Source organism: Elephas maximus, chromosome 24, assembly GCF_024166365.1.
Source record: "Elephas maximus indicus isolate mEleMax1 chromosome 24, mEleMax1 primary haplotype, whole genome shotgun sequence".
Classification (NCBI taxonomy): domain Eukaryota; kingdom Metazoa; phylum Chordata; class Mammalia; order Proboscidea; family Elephantidae; genus Elephas; species Elephas maximus.
Genome location: NC_064842.1, coordinates 42,026,423 through 42,046,904, shown reverse-complemented (window position 1 = coordinate 42,046,904; position 20,482 = coordinate 42,026,423). Strand labels below are relative to the sequence as shown.

The 20,482-nt window shown below is 37.8% G+C and overlaps 1 protein-coding gene across 5 annotated transcripts in view; it reads left to right on the top strand.

Moving 5' to 3' along the window:
- Positions 1–20,482, top strand: part of ABL2 (ABL proto-oncogene 2, non-receptor tyrosine kinase) — a 115,388-nt gene that overhangs the window by 84,343 nt on the left and 10,563 nt on the right. For 4 of the 5 annotated variants that reach the window (XM_049868400.1, XM_049868397.1, XM_049868398.1 and 1 more), the window contains exons 2-11: positions 3,965–4,027; positions 5,258–5,428; positions 7,978–8,273; positions 10,685–10,957; positions 12,027–12,111; positions 13,119–13,296; positions 14,098–14,282; positions 16,852–17,004; positions 17,894–17,983; positions 19,897–20,070. In XM_049868400.1, coding sequence (XP_049724357.1) covers positions 3,965–4,027; positions 5,258–5,428; positions 7,978–8,273; positions 10,685–10,957; positions 12,027–12,111; positions 13,119–13,296; positions 14,098–14,282; positions 16,852–17,004; positions 17,894–17,983; positions 19,897–20,070 — 1,668 coding nt within the window. Of the gene's footprint in view, positions 1–3,537; positions 3,563–3,964; positions 4,028–5,257; positions 5,429–7,977; positions 8,274–10,684; positions 10,958–12,026; positions 12,112–13,118; positions 13,297–14,097; positions 14,283–16,851; positions 17,005–17,893; positions 17,984–19,896; positions 20,071–20,482 lie in introns of those variants that run through there. The other variant, XM_049868399.1, reaches the window with a different exon arrangement.

The following is a 20,482-nucleotide window of genomic DNA, read 5'->3' as shown; positions in this document are numbered from 1 at the left end:
TGCCTTCATTGTCGATCAGTGAAGATTCATGTGCTTTTTTCCCTCTGGTATTTCATAATAGGATCTTAATAAATACTCATAGAATGAAAGAATAATGAATAATTTGTAATATTTCATGACGTTAAGATACATATGGCTTGATATCAACAACTTAAGCTATACTGAGAATTGTTGAATAATTTGTCCAACTACCTTATGTGGTTTTTAAAAGATGTATTAAAATTACTAGTTTCTTAAATACTATGTGATCAGATACAGATTCTAGCAAGCTAAGTGTTTATAAAATAATTGTGAATGCCTAAACTAAAAATGTCATATTTATTTCTCCCTGACGTTTTACTTAAACTGATAAAAATTATTGAATGGCTAATGGGTAAAAAGTGTCTTTAATAAAATTAAATATTAAGTTTAAGAATCGTTTTGGAATTTTAATTTGTGTTTTTATTACTTTGGATTTTAATGTTTTAATCTTTGTAGTTTACTTCTCACAGGCTGCTGTTTCTGTATGTTTTGCTTTTTTTCTTTTTTAGTGTTATCAATAGAAAAAAAAAAAAAGGTACCGTTTCTTGATAGCCATAATGTACTCCTACTACCTGGATCCTAGACACCATAAGTGAAAATCAGAGTCTTCCGTTGGCTCATTTTTACTCTGATCCTCCTCTATAGCAGTAATTAATAAGAATAATTTACATGCTCTCTAAGGTACCTAATATATAACAGTAACATCACATTGTTCAAAAATAAAACATTCCAGCCTACACACTTGCATTCAGGCGGGCACGGTACATGTGAGTCATCCAGACGGGTCTGCCTTAAGCCTATGAAGAAAGTGCCTTGGGCACTGGATAATACTGAAATATTTACCTTGCTCTTTCCATAGGCTTTTCTCTCTTTATCTCTTATCCCTTAGCTTGCTCTCCCCCATTCAGTTAACCCTTCCTGATTTAATATATGTTCATTCTTGGCCTGGGTCGGGGTGGGGGAGGGTGTAGGGAGTTTTCTTTGGGGGAAAAAAAAAAACTCCTTTTGTTTGGTGCTGGTGGGAAGAATGTTGTTTAAGTGGATATCCTGTGTAGACTGGTTGTACGGGAAATTGACCTTCTGTAGTATGAGAACAAAGAAGAGAGTGGGAAGAAGGAAGGAAGGAAATAGGATGTTTTGACTTACCAAAGAAACTGTAAAACCAGAGATGGGAAGAAGGGGCAATGCGGAATAAAAAGGATTATTTTCCAGGCTGTGGTTGTTAGTACCTTGGCTTCAAAATGACTATCCTATATGTATTATTTTGTATATTTGAGAAATACATAATATTGTTCGGACTGTGGATATCTTCTAAGTTCACATAATATTGAACTGTAGGTCTCATTCTGTTTCTTACTTTTTTCTGATAACATGGTTTTTAAGAAGCTGACCTGTGTTTAGGCTTGATGGGGTTCCTCCCCAGTATAGATGAAGAACTTATCATCGATGTGCCCTTGTGCATTGACAGTCTGTCACTCTACTGCGATCAGTGCAGAATTCCTACTTATCCAAATTTAATGCCTTCTCTGAAACCTTGCCTGACTCCAGAGTTTTCTTCTATATTCTGTTTTCTCATAGCATCCTTTCTCATAGCATCCTTTATAACCATTATCAGTAGGCATATATACTCATATGTATAGGCAGTTGGCATTCATTCATTCAGCAAGTCTTTTTTAAGAGCCTCTTATATATACAGGCACTGCCCTGGGTGTTTAAGATTTATCAGTGAACAAAACAGACAAAAATCCTTGTCCTCAAAACACTTACATTCTAGTGGAGGGAGTTAGATAATATACATGAATAAGTATATATATAATATTACGATGATAAAGCTATGGAGAGAAATAAAGCATAAAAAGGAAATGTGGGGAATGTTAGAATGTTGTCAGGAATAAATACATTTTAAAATAGGGTAGTCAGGGAAGGTAACATTTGAGTGAAATGTCATGCAGATGTCTCGGGGAAGAATGTTTTGGGCAGAAGGAAAAGTCAGTATAAATGTCTTGAGGCAGGAGTGTACTTGGCATGTTCTAGCAACAGCGAAGAAGCCAGTGGCTGGAATGAGGTAAGCTAGGGGAAGAGTAGTGGGAAATGAATTAGGCAAGACAGATTGTGTATTGTTTTGTAGGTCCTTCTGAGAACTGCAGCTTTTACCGAGTAAGATGGGAAGTGACTGAATAGTTTTGAGCAGAGGAATAATGCAGTCTGACTTAACACTTTAAAAGTTAGCTTCTGTGTCAAGAATAGACAATAGGGAGCAAGGATAGAAGCCAAGAGATCAGGTAAGAATCTATTGACATAATCTAGGTGAGAGGTGATGGTGGTTGATGGGGTGGTTGTAATGGAGAAAGTGAAAAATGAATGGATTCCTGATATATTTTTGAAAGCAGTGCAAATAGAATTTCTTGTTGTGGTTATGAGAGCAAGAAAGGAGTCGTGAATGATTCCAGGGTTTTTGACCTGAGGGCCTGAAAAGATGGAATACCATTAACTGAGATAGGGAATTCTGTTGGGGAGTAGTTTTGCATATTAAGTCTAAATAGTGTTAATAGTTTATAATTTTTATAGTCCGAAGCCTGGCACGGTGCCTAACATATAGATGTTCACTCAAGTTATTAGCCTTAAAATGCATGGCATTTGCTTTTTTTTTGGTCTGATAGGGCTTAAGAGTTGGCTCAGTGTTTGCTTAATGTAATCTCCAAATTGGTCATTGATGGTACAAAAAAAAGTCCTTGTTATCCCTAAGTTTTTGTTCCCCTTAAAATTTCAGACGAGGACCTATCTAAAAGGAATGAAACGTACTTGACCCTTTTGATAATTGTCAAACAGTAATAATCATAAAACATTGTAATGTATTACCACTGTCACTGGCAAGAATTGTTTATCAGTGTTGATCACATGATATTTTTGGGCAGTTCTTTGATTTTAGTAAAGGATTGGCATTTTGTAGCCCAATGGAAATTCTGCTAGAGTAATTTTTCATTAGAATAAAGAAAAATATAGTACTTGTTGTGAGTGATCAGTTTGAAGAATTTTACAAATAATATGGTGTTTGGTTTGTTTGGTAATCCTGAAGTGGTTATCTTTTAACTCTGCATTTAAACAAGGAATAACATGATACCTGTTTTAAAATTAACTTTTTAGGACATCTGGACATAATCTTCAGATTTGTCATAATATTCTTAATGTAAAACAAAATTCACTGAAATTTTAAAGAGGGATTCCTTTTAAGAGCAGAAAGAAATGTGATGAAGTGAAACAAACTGTTAGGAGAAATCACAGATCAACCCCCAACACGAATTTCTATATCATGTTAACAGTTATGAATCCATTTTTTAAAACATAGGTTAATGTGATTTTTAAGGTTATTTTATACATCTTATTATTTCCTCATATTTCTGTGTAACTTGGTCTTTTAAAAAAAAAAAATTTTTTTTTTTTTTTTTTTTTTTTTAGCCAACAGTTATTAAATACACATCATGTAACTTGAGATAGGAAAGAAAAAAAGGTTCTTATTCCCAAGGACATACCATGAAGTTTGGTAAGTATTAATAGAGGACATTATAAACATACAGGATATTAATGTGGCAGATGTAATGCTTTTGAGAGCAAAGTGAAGAGCTTGTGAAAGCTTCCTAGAGGAGGTTATATTGGAGCTGAATGTCATGAATAGAAGTTAAGACACTCCAGCCAGTCGAAGAATGGGCTGAGAACCCACTGCAGGTAAACAGGACTGTGAACAAAGGCAACAAGGTGAGAAGCAGTGTCGTGTATGCTAAAATTTAAAATTTAAGGTGCGAAATGGGGAGTGGTGAAGCTAGAAAAGTAGGCAGAGATGTGATCATGAAAGGCCTTGAAGGCCATGTGAAGGAGTTTTTAACTTGTTGGTGAACTGCTGAGAGTCTTAAGAAGAGTGACACGGTCAAATTTTTCTTTTAAATAGATCACTTTGCCAGCTGTGTGGAGGATGGATTTGAGGGAGACAAGACTGGAGGCAGTAGTCCAGGTGAGAGTTGATGGGGAGCTAAGACATTGCCAATAGGGTTGGAGAGGAGGGGATGGATTTGAAAAGAAAATCACAGACTTAAGGGCTTTTTTCCTTCAAGTATGATACCACTAATTTTAAATTAAGCATGAATGAAGGGAGGGAGAAGAGAGAGAGAGAGAATAGAAAGTGTCATTATATGACATAGGCATTTGGATAGTTTGCCTTGGCAGAAAAACCACTAAAAGCACTCCCAATGATCGAGAAAATAACTTATGAAAGAACTGTTTGTTATATATAATGGACCTGGGCAGTGAGAAATTGGTGATCTTTAAGACGGTATGGGGATCACCTGTTTGTGTAGTATGAATTTAGGATTGTAGAGCCTTGAGGAAGAAACCAGGTCTTACAAGGCTTTAACCCCACTACACATGAGAGAACTCCAATAAATGTCCATTGATGTGGTGATATTTTCTAGAAACTTGAATTAAGTTATTATCTTTTACTAAAAATCTACTGCCCAGGAGAATAAAATAGGTAAAAAGCTTTGTCAATAAGGCAGTTTGAAGCTATGGTGTTACAGATTGTACATGGTAACATAAGGGTATTTTGGAATGCCAAGGGTGTATTAAACCAAAACATTTCTGTTTTTTAGCAGATAATTTTAGAATTTTATTTTAGAAGCACTATTTCTGTAGTTTATTCTTATGTAAGTGGAGGGTCTGGATTTACATGATATGTACCTGTTTCTAAAAAACATCTTGTCTTCTCTACAGTTTGCTTTATATGGAGAGAGTTAAGAAAGAGGAGTGATTTGGGAGAATTTGTAAAGGAAAAGCTTTTTTTCTTTAAATATACAATACTACAATACCAAATATTTTAACAAAATATCCTGTGTGTTTTGTAAAGCTATTAGCCATTTCTTTATGGGATTTTTTTTTTCCATTTTGAGAAAACTGTGCTTTTCCTACTCACTAATTTCTGATTTTGATGAATGCATATAAATCAGGGCTAAACTCTGTCTCGTTATATTTTTACTATATAGACTGCATCCTCATGCTTAGGATGGAAAATGGTAAGATGACTTTGCCTATTTGGTCATTCTTCATGACTGTGCAAGCATACAGTTCTGTCTTACCCTGGAGCTGTCAGTATGTGCCAGCAGCTAAAATTTTGTGTACGTGTTGAATTCAAGTGAATTTGCAAGTGTTGAACCTACTGTGTGAATTCCTTTCCCTTTTTGTCTTTCAGAAGCCTTGCACCGCCCCTATGGTTGTGATGTTGAATCCCAGGCACTGAACGAAGCCATCAGGTGGAGCTCCAAGGAGAACTTGCTCGGAGCCACTGAGAGTGACCCTAATCTCTTTGTTGCACTTTATGATTTTGTAGCAAGTGGTGATAACACACTAAGCATCACTAAAGGTGAGGCTTTTATATAACATCCTCTCACTTTTCAGTTTTCATTAGTGGTCAAGAAAAAAAGGGTCTATCAGTCCTGGATTCTGCCACTAACTAAAATAGCTAAGCAATTTTGACCCAGACAGTTTTGATTCACTGTTTATGGAGTTGAAGGAAAATTTTACATGAAGCTTTAGGATAAAACAAAGGACTCAAATCTAATACTGTGTGACATTTCTTTGGGCTACAACATACTTTTTTTTACCTTTAGTGGTACGTCAGTGGAGAAGTTTGTGAAGCGATGACTCAAAACATTCTCTTCTAGGTATAATTTTCTTGTCGATATTTTCCAGGATAGCTCGGTCACCAAGGAAACATTGATAAGGAAAGTTTGTTGATTCCTCAGTTACCAGTTACAGCAACCTCTAGTATGCAGCTTAAGCAATAGGGTTCCCTTCACCTTATGGTCAACTCATGAAATGCCAGCTCTTTAAATCAGGTTCTCATTCATATAAAATGATGTCATATTAAAGTTATTTTCATTATTTTAAGAGACAGCAAATATATTTTAAAAATAAAATGACAGTATTTAGTTCCTTCTTTGAAGATGTTATTTTACTTGAATTAAAAGTAAAGTACTCCCCAAGCTTTCTCTGCTGATAGGGCCAGTGTTTGTATCCCCAGTAGTCATACCCCTGTCCATTTCTATGGTAGTCAGAACTTCCAGAGAAGAAAATTCTCCTTGTAACTGCCCAAAAGAGAGGAAATAAAAAAACTGATGGTGTTTGTATCCTAATTATGATGGCTTGTCATTACCAATTTTTTTGTAAGGAAGCAAAATGCAAGACTTAGTTTTTATTTCCAATCCTTGTGGACTTTGTTTTATCCTAAAGCTTCACGTAAATTTTCCTTCAACTCCATAAACACATCCCCACACGCATAAATACACATACCATCACCACCCCAGCCCCGAAACTATCTGCTACAGAGCAACATTAATACCTTCAGCTTTTCCAGCAGCACTGTTAAGATTCTTTATTTTTCCTGTAAATATGGCCGGGGAGTGTTTGTATGCTTATGCACGTTTACCACCATACTACATATACTCCTGTGTGCATGTGTATACATATTTATATATATACATATGTGTTTATACAAGCTGGTGTTTTTTCTCCTCACTGAACGTCTGGAGTCAGATTAAAAAAAAGGAAAACCATTGCCATCAAGCTGACCCTATCTATAGGACAGAGAAGAACTGCTTCCCACCCAACCCCTCCCTGTCCCCCCGTAGGGTTTACAAGGAACAGCTGAAGGATTCGAACTGCGACCTTTTGGTTAGCAGCGGATCTCTTAACCACTGCACCACCTGGGCTCCAAAGTCAGATAGTAGGGGCTGGTAGAAAGTTATCCTATGGTAAAACGTTTCTGTAGGCTACCAAAAAAAAGTTAGATGGCTGTCAGAAGAGTGATTTTGAGTTTTTCCTCAGTAGACTTTACCTCGTCACTATTGGGCCATGTGCTTTTCATTAATTTGGTTTCCTTCTGCTTTCTGACACTGAGGAAGTGGGTGTAAACTATAGGAAGGCTTGCACGTCTGAGACGTAGGGGCCTAAGTCACTAGAAGGATTCTTTTGGTTACTAATTATTACTAATGATGCCTGTTCCACTTCCCGTTTTGCCAAAGAGCTTCTAATCTACGTCTCAAGTATCGGGGCAAGGTGTACGCTGAGGGAGTCTAGACTTGATGTTCACAACTTTAATAGAGAAATCAAGGGCGTTGTTAACAGCGACATACTCGGGGTGACTCAGCCTTGGGTTCCAGTTTCAGAGTCAGCTCCCTTTTCATCACATTGATTTTAGAGGAATGGATGAGAGTGATTCATTCTTCATGGGGGAATCGGAGGGAAACTAGAGAAGTACAGCTATTTTAAAACTTGACTCCTGGAAAAGGTTGTGCTTTGGGAGTCCTAACTGCCCACACCCTGGTCCCTGAAAATGTTGAGTAGAGCTCTGTGGCCTGTGTTTTTTGTTTTTGCTTTTATTTTTTACATTGACATTTTTGTTTTATTGATGCCAAGTGAAATTTAACAGTAACTTTTATTTCTATTTGCCTTATCCCTAATCCTTGATTGTCATTAGCATTTCATTGAACCACATGTACTGTACATTCCTTGATAAACTTTGAGGAAAAAAAATGAGTTTTTCTTTTGAAGGGTGAGCACTATTGCCACTTTCCAGCCATTTGAGTAAACTTTCTGTCTGTGTACGCCACCTTACTACCATACACAGGAGTTAAGTGGCCTAAAAAAAAAAAAAGAAAGAAAAACCTAAAAACCTGTAGTAAATGCCAGAAAACCATTTCTGACTTTGCCCGTGTAGTTTAAGCTACAAACTAAAGAGATCAATGAGGATATCAGCCAAGTTTGTTTTTATCATTTAGGAAAAAAAAATTTTTTCTGCATTAAAGTACCTGATTCATTTTTTAGCGAGTTTTAAGTTTGACAATAGACTGCTTCTGTTTGAAATAAAGTCTTAACATCTTTTCTTTCATTTTGTGATGACCTCATGACTAGGTGAAAAGCTACGAGTCCTTGGTTACAACCAGAATGGTGAGTGGAGTGAAGTTCGCTCTAAGAATGGACAGGGTTGGGTGCCAAGCAACTATATCACCCCGGTGAACAGCCTGGAAAAACATTCCTGGTACCACGGGCCTGTGTCCCGCAGTGCAGCGGAGTATCTACTGAGCAGTCTAATCAATGGCAGTTTCCTGGTGCGAGAAAGTGAGAGCAGCCCTGGGCAGCTCTCTATCTCGCTCAGGTATGAGGGGCGTGTGTATCACTACAGGATCAATACCACCACAGATGGCAAGGTAAGACTTACCGGTAACCATTTCTAGATGTGGACTGGATGCTCTGTAGAAACAATACTCAGAGTTACTAATGTGAAATATGTAGCATTTATATCTACCATGAAATATTCTCTAATTTTGTGGTTTGAGCTATTTGGCATGTTAGAGAGAGCTTGTTCTTTTCAGAAGAATATAGTAATAGAAGTTAAAAACACTGTAGTAATAATTTAAATGAGCTTAGATTTGAAGTTGAAAAATGAAGGAAAACTCTAAGTTAGCTATTTTAATCATCAATATATTTTTTATACAAATATACACATATACATTTAATGTGTTATGTAGAATTTATAAATTAACCTTATATCTTTGAAAATTAGAATAATCTCTGTCAAAAAGTTCACAAAATAAGAATTTAGGCTTCTAAGACTGGTGTCAGTCATTAATCTATGTTAATATAAACAGATCAATCATTTAACAATTTATTTGTTGGGAAGACCGACTGTGTTAGAATGGAACTGTTACACAGTCGTCCCTCAGTATTCGAGGGAGATTGGTTCCAGGACCCCCCCCTTCCAATACCAAAATCCACGGATAGTGGAGTATTTGCACATAACATATGTACATCCTCCCATATGCTTTAAAGCATCTCTAGATTGCTTATGGAGCCCTGGTGGTGCAGTGGCTAAAAGTTTGACTGCTGACCAAAAGGTCGGCAGTTTGAATTCACCAGCTGCTCCTTGGAAACCCTGTGGGGGCAGTTCTATTCTAACCCATGAGTTGGAATTGACTAGCCAACAGAAAAAAAAAAAAAAAAAAAGATTATTTATAATACTTATTACAATGTAACTGCCATGTAAATAATTGTTATACTGTAAAGTTTAGGGAATAATGACAAGAAAAAAACCCTTTTTGGTTCCTGAATATTTTCGATCCTCGGTTGGTTGAATCTATGGCTATGGAACCAACAGATTTGGAGGGCTGACAGTACTTTGTAAAGCACAAGTTTTTGTCATTTATTATACTGAACAGTAAATTTAGACTGATCAGTTCTTCCATCCTCTCCCTCTATGTGATAGGCATAGTAGGGGACAAGCACAGGCTTTGGAGCAAGCAGACCTGGTTTGCTTCCTAACTCCACCACTTATTAACTTTGCTATCTTACATAAACCTCAATTTTCCTGTCTATAATTAGTTCACACTTATTGGATTGTTGTGAGAATTAAATGAAATCATTTCTATAAAACATTGTGGCTGGTATGAATTAGGAAATAAACAAGTTATTAGTTATGCTTTCTCTTTTGTACCACCATACAAAGCATATCGTCTCTTAACTGAGCCAGACAGAATGAGATAATAACGTAAGAGAGACCGTGCGACATACCTAACAGAGATGAGTACGTATGTATACCAGAAGACACGTACAAGAATGTTTATAACAGTGTTAGTTGTTAACAGCCAAAAAGGAGAAACATGCAAATGTCTTAGTAGCTATACCCTTTGCCATAGAGTCGATTCTGATTCATAGCAACCCTATAGGACAGAGTAGCATTGCCCCACTGCTGGCTTTTTGTTTAGCAGCCTAGCTGGGCTCTTCAACCACAGCACCACCAGGGCTTCTAATAAATTGTGAAATATTCATAAAATGGAATCTCATACAACAACAAAAATGAACAGATTACTGCTACATACAACACTCTCGGGCAAACTGTGGCCTGCCAGCTGCTTGCTTTTGTAAATAAAGTTTTATCTGAATAAGGCCACATCAATTTGTTTATGTATTGTCTATGGTTGTTTTTGCATTATAACAGCGAAGTTGAATAGGTGAAACCAAAGCTTTATGGTCCCACAAGCCTAAAATATTTACTGTCTGGCCCTTTACAAAAAGTTTACTGACCCCTGCCATAGATGAATCACACACACATCAAGTTGAGTGAAAGTATCAATGGTTGCCAGGAACAGGGAGCGGGGGAATAGGGAGTGACTGCTAATGGGTATGGGATTTTTTTTTGAGGTGATGAAGATAGTGTTACGCGAGGAGCCTGGTGGTGCAGTGGTTAAGCGCTGTGGTTCAGTCGTTTCAACGTGAGGGCAAACTTACATAACATTAAAGGGCAAGAACAAGTTGTCCCCAAATCGAATGTTCGTAACCCGGGGACTTACTGTGCATAGTAGCACGTTAAAGACTCTGGAAAAGAACTTGCCTTAGAAGTAGTAGTAGTCTTGAGAACCATTGATTTTGTATAGGAAAGGTGGTTTAAATAAGATTAAATTGAAGTTCTGTGTTTCCTCTTGCATAATCATTTAAACTCTTTCATTTACCCCAATAAGATGACCTCCTATCTTCATTTCTTCAGACTAATGAGATGATGTTTATTTTTTGAAAATTCCTGACCTTCTCAAGTTATTTAGCTTTTGTCCTCTTTTCTCACCAGGTTTACGTGACTGCCGAAAGCCGCTTTAGCACCTTGGCAGAGCTTGTTCACCATCACTCCACCGTGGCTGATGGGCTGGTGACAACATTACACTACCCAGCACCCAAGTGTAATAAGCCTACTGTCTATGGTGTGTCCCCCATCCACGACAAATGGGAAATGGAACGAACAGATATTACCATGAAGCACAAACTTGGGGGTGGTCAGTATGGAGAGGTTTACGTTGGCATCTGGAAGAAATACAGCCTTACAGTTGCTGTGAAAACATTGAAGGTGGGTTGCTGAGAATTACAGTTTTCAGGAATCTTTTTCTTTTGTGCTGAATCACTAGGAATATCAGTGTACCCTTTAACTTTGGAGCACTTTCCACCCACTGGTGCCAAGCACATCAGCAAATTGTGATGATTAACCCTAGTGCCATTGCTGACGATGCAGGGGCAGATTATTCACCGCAATGCAGTGAAACCCACATGTGGGGAAGGTTCGTCTCTGGAGGCTGTTGATGTAGATCTTAGTGGGAGGTTAGAAGCAAATTATAAGTTAGAAATGCAAAATAAGCTAGTTTGCTTCCTGAGAATGACCCCTGCTTGACATAATTCTTCCTGCATTGTCAGTGGATCATGGGTTCTTCCTTTTTCATTCTGTCCTTCAGTTCCTTGCCTCTAGCCATCTCCGTGCAATTAGATCACTTCTCTTCTTAATATTCACAGAAATCTTTTTCCTAATGCCTTTTTATCTCTTCTTTAAGTATCATGGTATCAGATTTCAGGTTATGTCACTCATTTCATTCTCCCTGAGCCTCAGTAGTCCTGGCATATCACTTGTAAGGACTACTCTCCAGCTATGAGGAGTAGTCCTGTTTAGTAAGCATTTATTAAGCATATTCTGAGTGTGAAACATCTGCAAGGCCCTGAAAACACATTCCTTCTTAAGGAGCTTGTGGCCCAATCAGGGAGACAGACATTCAAAGGTTGAGATATCTAGGGAAATAAAACTATCAGAGAACTGAGTTTTCCAAGTTTCTGTGTTTTAGTTGGTTATAGGACATGATTGTTGAATTTTGCTCACCCTGCTAATTTTTGCTCTGGTTCTAGTATTGGATAAATTCAAGGACATTTTAATTTCATTCAAGGAAATTTTTATTTCATAACATACCTTCTTAGTCAGCCTTCCGTAGAGCACACTAGGTTGTGATAAATTTTCTTGAAGTAATATGCTGAAGTAGTCAACAGATATTCCCTTTTACTTTTAAAGCTGAAGTTCCAGGATGGTGAGTTGACTCAAATGATTAAGACTGGGGTTGTCCCTCTCCCTGATTTCCTTTACCTTCCCCCGTTTTCAGGAGGATACCATGGAGGTAGAGGAGTTCCTGAAAGAAGCTGCAGTAATGAAGGAAATCAAGCATCCTAATCTGGTACAACTATTAGGTGAGGAAACTTGCCTGAACCATAGATTTCCTCAAAGATACTTGCCCCTGCCCCAACCTCTTTTTATCAAATCCTTCTTTTGAATCACCATGGTGAAAGCTCCACGAGTGAATCCATTTCAATAAATGGTTGTGTCTGTGCCCAAAGGACAGTGGCCTGGATTGATTTCAACATATAAAACTACCCAGATTGTAGTAATTGCTACAGATTCAAAGTTCAGAATCATTCAAAATGGCACCTCAAGCCAAAAATTGTCAGCATTTAAAAAACCATTTTTACAAAATAAAGAGACATTAAACAAAGGGCCCTTGAAACAGAAATGAACAGTTGTGACTACCTCCAGCAGTTTACCTTTACAAACCGGAAGTGCTATGCTTTAATAGATTAGTGTCTCACCTGTTCCGGTCACAAAGAAACAATTGACCTTTTAAAGTAGTGCAGATTTCTTTGGGTGTTCAAGCTAAGCCATACCATCCCAAAGGAGACAGTTTCTTAATGGTTCTTTAGAATAGTTTTTGGTGGCTCTTTGTACAAGGAATCTACCATATGTAAGTGAAATCCTTGACTAGGAAGAGTCTCTTTACAAAGCATTATTACAGGCTGGGCTCACACACCTCCTTTCAGTCTTCAGCATCTGCACCAATTGCTGTTACTTTAGATAAGTGTTGAGAGCATGTGGTGAAGGAGAGGAATCATGATCATGCAGAACTCTAGAAATTTCAATCTTCCTGGCCCTTCATGGAGCTTATATAAGTAATTCTGCTTTTGCGCAAACAGACAAATACACAAAGGCCTGTGAGTTTCCAGAAAATATAACGGAAGCAGCGATTCCCTTATCAACCAGCTTCTTAATTTTTGTTGTAGTAGTTTCAGAGAACGTGGTAGCAAGAAGGGGAAAGATCACTGCTGAGCTAGACTTACAAAGGGGTATTAAATTACTCTTGGCCAAAATGGTTTAGAGTGTTTGATATATGCTAATAAAGTGGGCTCTATTCTTGACCTGTCAGGTGTGTGTACCTTGGAGCCACCGTTTTACATCGTGACTGAGTACATGCCGTACGGGAACCTGCTCGATTATCTCCGAGAATGCAGTCGAGAAGAGGTGACTGCAGTTGTGCTGCTCTACATGGCCACTCAGATCTCTTCTGCAATGGAGTACTTAGAAAAGAAGAATTTTATCCATAGGTGTGTAAACCTGACTATTGCCTATGACTAACAAACAATGAAGCCACCTTGCTTAACAAATAACGGGAAGAATGTGGAGAACCTTCCCAGAAAATTTCGGATGATTCAGGAAAGTAATTTCCTAGTAAGTCTTTCACAGGGGCCATCATATTGTCATTTTCAACTTATAAACCTACCGTACTCTGATTAAGGTATTACTGCAGGGACTTTGGGAACCCTGGTGGTGTAGTGGTTAAGAGCTATGGCTGCTAACCAAAAAAAGGTCAGCAGTTGAATCTACCAGGCGCTCCTTGGAAACTGTGGGGCAGTTCTGCTCTGTTCTGTGGGGCCGCTATGAGTTGGAATCGACTCGATGGCAACGAGTTTTTGTTGTTGTTGCAGAAACTTTGCTATTCTTAAAACAAAGCCCTTCCTTTAATTTATCTAGCACTATAACCAAGATCCTTTTGCTCCATCTAGTGGCTTTAGTTTAAAAATAGCTTTTTATTAGTAAAGAAAGCCTTGTTGAAAAACATCAGTTGCTGACCTCTGAAACCTATCCCAGTATACATACAAATAGAGAACCCATTTTATGAAGCCTGCTTTATTCTGACATCACAAAATTGCCTCTTGATGTCTACTCTGAGTAATACATAATTAGTGGTTTTCTACCGTGTTAGCACATGTCATAAAATACTACCATGTCTGTCAGCACTTATCAACTCTGCTTTTAGCACAAAGATCTGAGAATAAAGCATTCATGACCATTTTCCTCATCATCTGAATGGGATCATATTAGGGTTTCTTCTCCCACCACCACAGAGATCTTGCAGCTCGTAACTGCTTAGTGGGAGAAAACCATGTGGTAAAAGTGGCTGACTTCGGCTTAAGTAGATTGATGACTGGAGATACCTATACTGCTCATGCGGGAGCCAAATTTCCTATTAAGTGGACAGCACCAGAGAGTCTTGCCTACAATACCTTCTCAATCAAATCTGATGTTTGGGGTAAGGTTGCATGGGACTTTTCCCTGACTATCATTTTATTTTCTTTATAAATGCCATTAATTCTTTAAAACTGCCTTTTTTGTTGTTGTTTTTCTTAAATGTTCAATATCATCTGCTTTTACATCCATCCTTCAGTCGTTCAGTAAGCGTGTATTAAATACCTGCTGTCTACCAGGCAAGGAGCCTTGGTGACAGAAACGGTTAAACCCTTGGCTTCTAACCAGGAAGTTGGAGATTTGACCCCACGCCTCAGTGGCTGCCTGGGAGGACGACCTGGCCATCAGCTGCTGTACTCATTACAGCCTAGAAGGTCCTGTGGGGCAGTTCTGTTCTGTCACAGGGAGTCACTGTGAGTTGAAATTGACTCAATGGCACCTAACGACAACATCATCTGCCCGGCATTGGGCTAGGCATTTAGCATAGAAAAATGTGTAAGGTTGTCCCTGCCTACAAAGAGCTCATAGTCTAGATCTCATATTACATCAGAGTTCTAATGGTCCTGTCTCTGAGGTTCCCTGTTTTCTACATTATGTTTCCAGAATACTCTCACACAGAGTAGCATCCTCTTTTCAAGAAGGGCATGATGAAGTTTCTTCTAAAATTTGTTCTTGTTAACTAATCTTGCTTCTACTGCCCAGAAAAGCAGTATGACTTAGGAGAGACTCAGTGGACTCAACAAGTCTGGAAATTTGAATTGTGGGCCAATTAAGAAGTAGTTACAGTAAGAAATAATAATAAGAACATTGGTAGTAATAAAAGGAATCAGTGATGTAGAAAGAGGCAGCAAGGCTTTCCAAAGCAGTGTTCTCTTCTGAGAAATGTTGGGTGCCAGTCAAGTTGATTCCAGCTCATGGCAACCCCATGTGACAGAATAAAACTTCCTCATAGGGTTTTCTGGGCTATAATCTTTATGGAAGCAGATTGCCAGGTCTTTCTCCACTGGACGGGTTTGAACTGCCAACCTTTTGGTTAGCAGCCAAGTGCTTAACCATTGTGCCACCACGGCTCCTTTCTGAGGCATAGTGGTCATCGATAAGATGAGCAGTAACTTAGTTATTCACCAGCCCTAAGTCAAATTTCACGTTAAGGTTTATGATAGTTCCTTCCTCTGACTTCTATGGAGCCCTGGTGGCGCAGTGGGTTAAGAGCTCAGCTGCTAACCAAAAGGTCAGCAGTTCAAATCTACCAGCCACTCCTTGAAAACTGACTTCCATTAAAATTTGTATATATTAAAAGAATAGAGTTAGAAATATCAGTGATATGCCAATAATACAGGTGTTGGCTCAGCGTTTAATTATTTACACTGTTGTAAGGAAAAAATGTACCTTTCTCACCACCACACAAACAGCTGTGAGTGAAACTAAGCATAAAAAGAATGAGGGGCATAGAGAGGAACACAAGTAGGAAAGAGAATGAACGAAAGAATTACTATGTTTTTGACCCGATTCTGATTAGGATATGGATATTTTAATTGCTCCTTTTGTGGTATTTATTCATTTTTGCATTGAACTAGTAAATAAAAGACATTAGTTTGAATTCTGAACCAGTGTGTATTATTTGGACCCTTGGTTCACATACCAAAAACTAAACAAATTAGCTCATGCCTAAAGGGAATTTATTAGCTGAAAGATCTTTAAGAGGGAGAGTTGGCTTAAGTGTGGATTCACTGGAGGCTCAAACAGTCTCACCTGGACATGGTGACATGGTTTTCTTTTCCTCTACTTTTTTCTCTTAGGAATTTTCTTCTCTGTGCTTGCTTGAGGTTTTCCAGGCACTTAACCTAGTGGGACTCCATTTAAACTCTGTGGCCTGAAAAAGAAGGACGATTTGATGAGAAATAGTCAAAAAAATATAAAATGTCCCCTATACTGGTCACAGGGCAGTTTTTTACATAGTATTCAGCAAGGTTGATATGCTCACTATAAGAATTATTTTGTTATGAGGTTTTTTTTTTTAATCTATTTGATACCATCATTTTATAAAATTGAGTTGTTATATTGCCTTCTGTTTTTTCTTATGGATTACCTTCAGTTTTACATCTATCAATAAATAGTTGGATCAAGGGGGAAAAAATAGTTAAAAGATTCTAAGTCATTTTTTTTTTTTGTACCAGAAACCTCAAACTCAGAAATAACCTAAACTGCTATAAAATCAGGAAAATTATTTTTTCTGCTGTGTGTTTTACTTGGTTTTAAATGCATCCATTTTTTTTCACTCCTCGAGTAGCTTAGTTAAAACTGTACAACTCATGAAATAGATGCAACACTGTTCTAAGAACAGTTTGATTATGCCCCAGACCTCTTCTGTGCTCATAGCTTATTTTCCCTCATCATAGTAAAAGAAATCCAAATGCAAATTGGGGAAGTTAAAGAAAACAGTTTTGGGGTGATACCTGTAGGTTTCCCTGTGGCAGATAGAAGACCCAACTCATGTTGTGAGAATGTTGTTGTAACAATGTATAAATGTTATCCAGACTTTCAAAAGTGAAGTTACCTAATGGTGTAAAATAATAAATCAGAAGAAACATTGAGTTTTTTGTTTGTTTGTTTGTTTTTAATCCCTTATGCAGCTTTTGGGGTGCTACTGTGGGAAATTGCTACATATGGAATGTCACCATATCCAGGTATTGACCTGTCTCAGGTCTATGATCTACTAGAAAAAGGATATCGAATGGAACAACCAGAAGGATGCCCCCCTAAAGTTTATGAACTTATGAGAGCATGTGAGTGCTTCTGTATGTTTTAATTTTGAAGGTCTGAGTCAGCAGTTTAGGGTAGTTAATGGAATTGGAAGCATTTCTGTTCTCCTCTCAGTGTTGTTAACTTGAATCCAGCCTCATAACATTTAGAGGGTTTGTCATTGATCAGCCAGCTGGCATATCGTGTGATGTACCATTGAGTCTTATTGGAATCCTAAGAATAGTTGTCTGTGCCCCAAATATTGACCCAATTTCTTAAAAACATTTTCATATTTAATAGAACAGTAAGAAATCGGGCTTGGAGATTAAGGTAGGGGAGGGCTGCTTTCAACTAGATAGAAATGATTGCTAAAGACTGTGGAGAATATATGAAAGTAACCTCTGATGAATAAACAAAAGTATCCGACTGCTTGAAGGTGAGAGCATGGGAAGGTGAGTAGTGACTTAAATTGCAGTTGTGTTTAAACATATCTCTTGTTATTTTCTCATTGAGCATTGGCCTTCCCTTTTGCCTCATCATTGCGAAAAAGAGCTCTAAATAGCTTCTGATATTTTATTATATATTTGAATATATACAGTTGATTATAAAGTTAAAATGAGTTGAAGACAGTTTTTACTTACCGTTTTTCCAGTGGAAGAAAATCTGCCATTTTCTAAACCGTCTCCCAACCTTCCCGCATCCCTAGAGCAGAGAGAACAGAAACTGAGGCTAACTGGAGGGACCACCCCCAGGAAATGGGTTCATTACACCTTTCAGTGTGGAACTGAGAAGCTGCTACATTACTGTCCTTGTGAATGTGCTGTAACCCTAATAAGCACGCATTATGATGCATTGAACTCATTATCAGCTATGCCACTGGATATAAAATTCTTGCAAGAAGCTTTTACTGTTTCCCTTTTTTGTTATATACAGGCTGGAAGTGGAGCCCTGCCGACAGGCCTTCTTTTGCTGAGACGCATCAAGCTTTTGAAACTATGTTTCATGACTCCAGTATTTCTGAGGGTAAGAATCTGGTGAATCTACTGCTAGTGGCTACTTATGGGTGATGTTGGTAATATTTCAAAAATGGTGGGCTTCTTTGAGTTTGGGGGCTCCATTTCAAGATACTGAATTAACTCTTAGCCTTTATTTTGCTTTGCTTTTTTTACTGTTTTTCAATGTGTCTTTGTATCTCTATCTCATATTGTTAATATTGAAATTATATTTTAATTATAAATTCAGTCTTCATAAAGAAAATTAGTAGGTTCATTAGTTCTTTAAGCAGCAACATATGGTGTAGGTAAGAGAAAAAAAAATTCCAACTCCCTGAACCACATCTACAAAGTGATAAAGGTAATATCCAGAAGTTCTACTTAGAAATAGATCTTAAGGAAATAATTAAGAGTATGAAAAAAGAATGAGCTACAAGGATGTTGCATCAGCATGTATTTTATAATATTGAAAAGTTAAGAATTTAAATATCCGGTGGACTGTTAATTATTACATCCATGTAATTAAATTATATTCTTAAATATATTACATGGACAGGGGGTTAGAATGAGCAAGTTAAGTTCTGAACAGTGAGAACGCTTTTCTTGTTTAAAAGACCAGTGTCTGTACACACACAGGCAGTCTCCCTTTATGCCTCTAAAATTATCTGCAAATGTCAAAGAATTCCTGATTACACCTATTAGACACTTTTGATAGTCCTAGAATTTTGTATATATTCTTTCACATTTTCCCTTTCCTTCATAATTGAACACAGAATTGATTAGTTCAGGTTTTAAAAATACTATAGTAGAAGAGTAGATCAGACAAGTTGATTTTTGTCTACTTCCCTTAGTGATTTATCATATCAGGTAAGAGAGAAGGAAAAAGATGTACAGTACCCAAGATGAATGAAAATTATTTTCATCCTAACCAACACTAGGGGGTGAACACTTTTTTCAGGATCTTAATTTTGTTTAATTTGCATAATTAGAATGAATTATATCTACTCTCTTCTTTAGTGCAAGGTACAACCTAAAGATCAGAATAGCTGCAGTTGTTTGTCTGATTTGTTTAACCACTGAACAAGTACTTAGTAAACTAGGATATCTAAATGACCAATAAGCATATGAAATCATGTTCAACATCACTCATCATCATGAAGTATAAAATAAATGTGCAGTAGATATTTTACTACATGCCTACCAACCAAAAACCAAACCAATTGCCATCGAGTCGATTTCGACTTATAGCAACCATGTAGGACAGAGTAGAGCTGCCCCATAGAGTTTCCAAGGATTGCCTGGTGGATTTGAACAGCTGACCTTTTGGTTAGCAGCCTGAGCTCTTAACCACTGTACTACCAGGACTCTGCATACCTACCAGAAAGGCTTAAATTAAAACATAAACAAAAAAAACTTGGTAACATCAAGTTTTGGCAAGCATACAAATTAATCTGAACTCTTATTTATATACGTTGCTAATGGGAGTGAAAATTGGTACAGCCATTTTGGAAGACAGTTTGGCTGTACTCATTAAAACTGAACTTCCATGCACCCTATCACCCACCACTTCCACTCCTAGGTATATATCTAACACATGCATACAATTGTGAACCAAAAGATGTGTAGAAGGATATTTCTAGCAACATTATTCATAATAACCCAAATCTGGAAGTAACCTAAATATCCATCAACAAGAAAATGGATAGATTGTGGTATATTTACACATTGGGAATACTACACATGCAACAGCATGGATCAACCTGCAGACATAATATTGAGCAAATGAAGCCAGACATAAAGAGTACCTTCTCCAAGATTCCATTTATATATTTTGATACTCTGGTCTCAATTCTTTCTCATTTTTATGCCATTTCTGAGAAGAAAAACTCCTTTTCTCTGTCGTGAAAATTGTTCCTTTTATAAGTCTACTTGTCTTCCTCACAGAGGTAGCTGAGGAACTTGGGAGAGCTGCCTCCTCCTCATCTGTTGTTCCATACCTGCCCCGATTACCTATACTTCCTTCTAAGACCCGGACACTGAAGAAACAGGTGGAGAACAAGGAGAACATCGAAGGGGCACAAGATGCCACAGAGAATTCTGCCTCCACTTCTGCACCAGGTATGGGTGCAGAATCAAAATAGGCCTTTATGAGATGCTGTCTCATTTGAAGAGCAATGTGGTATGACGCTCTTATTCCCATTCTTATGCCTGTCTACCCTGAGGAAAGTATGGCATCCATTTTACCTACCACTGTGGTTCTTAGCTCTGCATTGCTAGTGTTAATTGTCCTGGTCTACCCATCTGACATCCAACTGCCTCCAGCTACATTTCCCCAACTCCCGATTTCCCAAATAGTTACCATCTTCATACCCCTGGCAAAAACTTCACTGAGCCTGATAGAAGAGACCAGGTTATACTGTAACTTTTAGGGAAAGGATGGATGCTGAGGCAATAACCAGCGATTATTGTTTCCCATTTACGACCCCCAGTGCATTTGGAATACTAATCAGTGTAAAGTGATAATGCATTA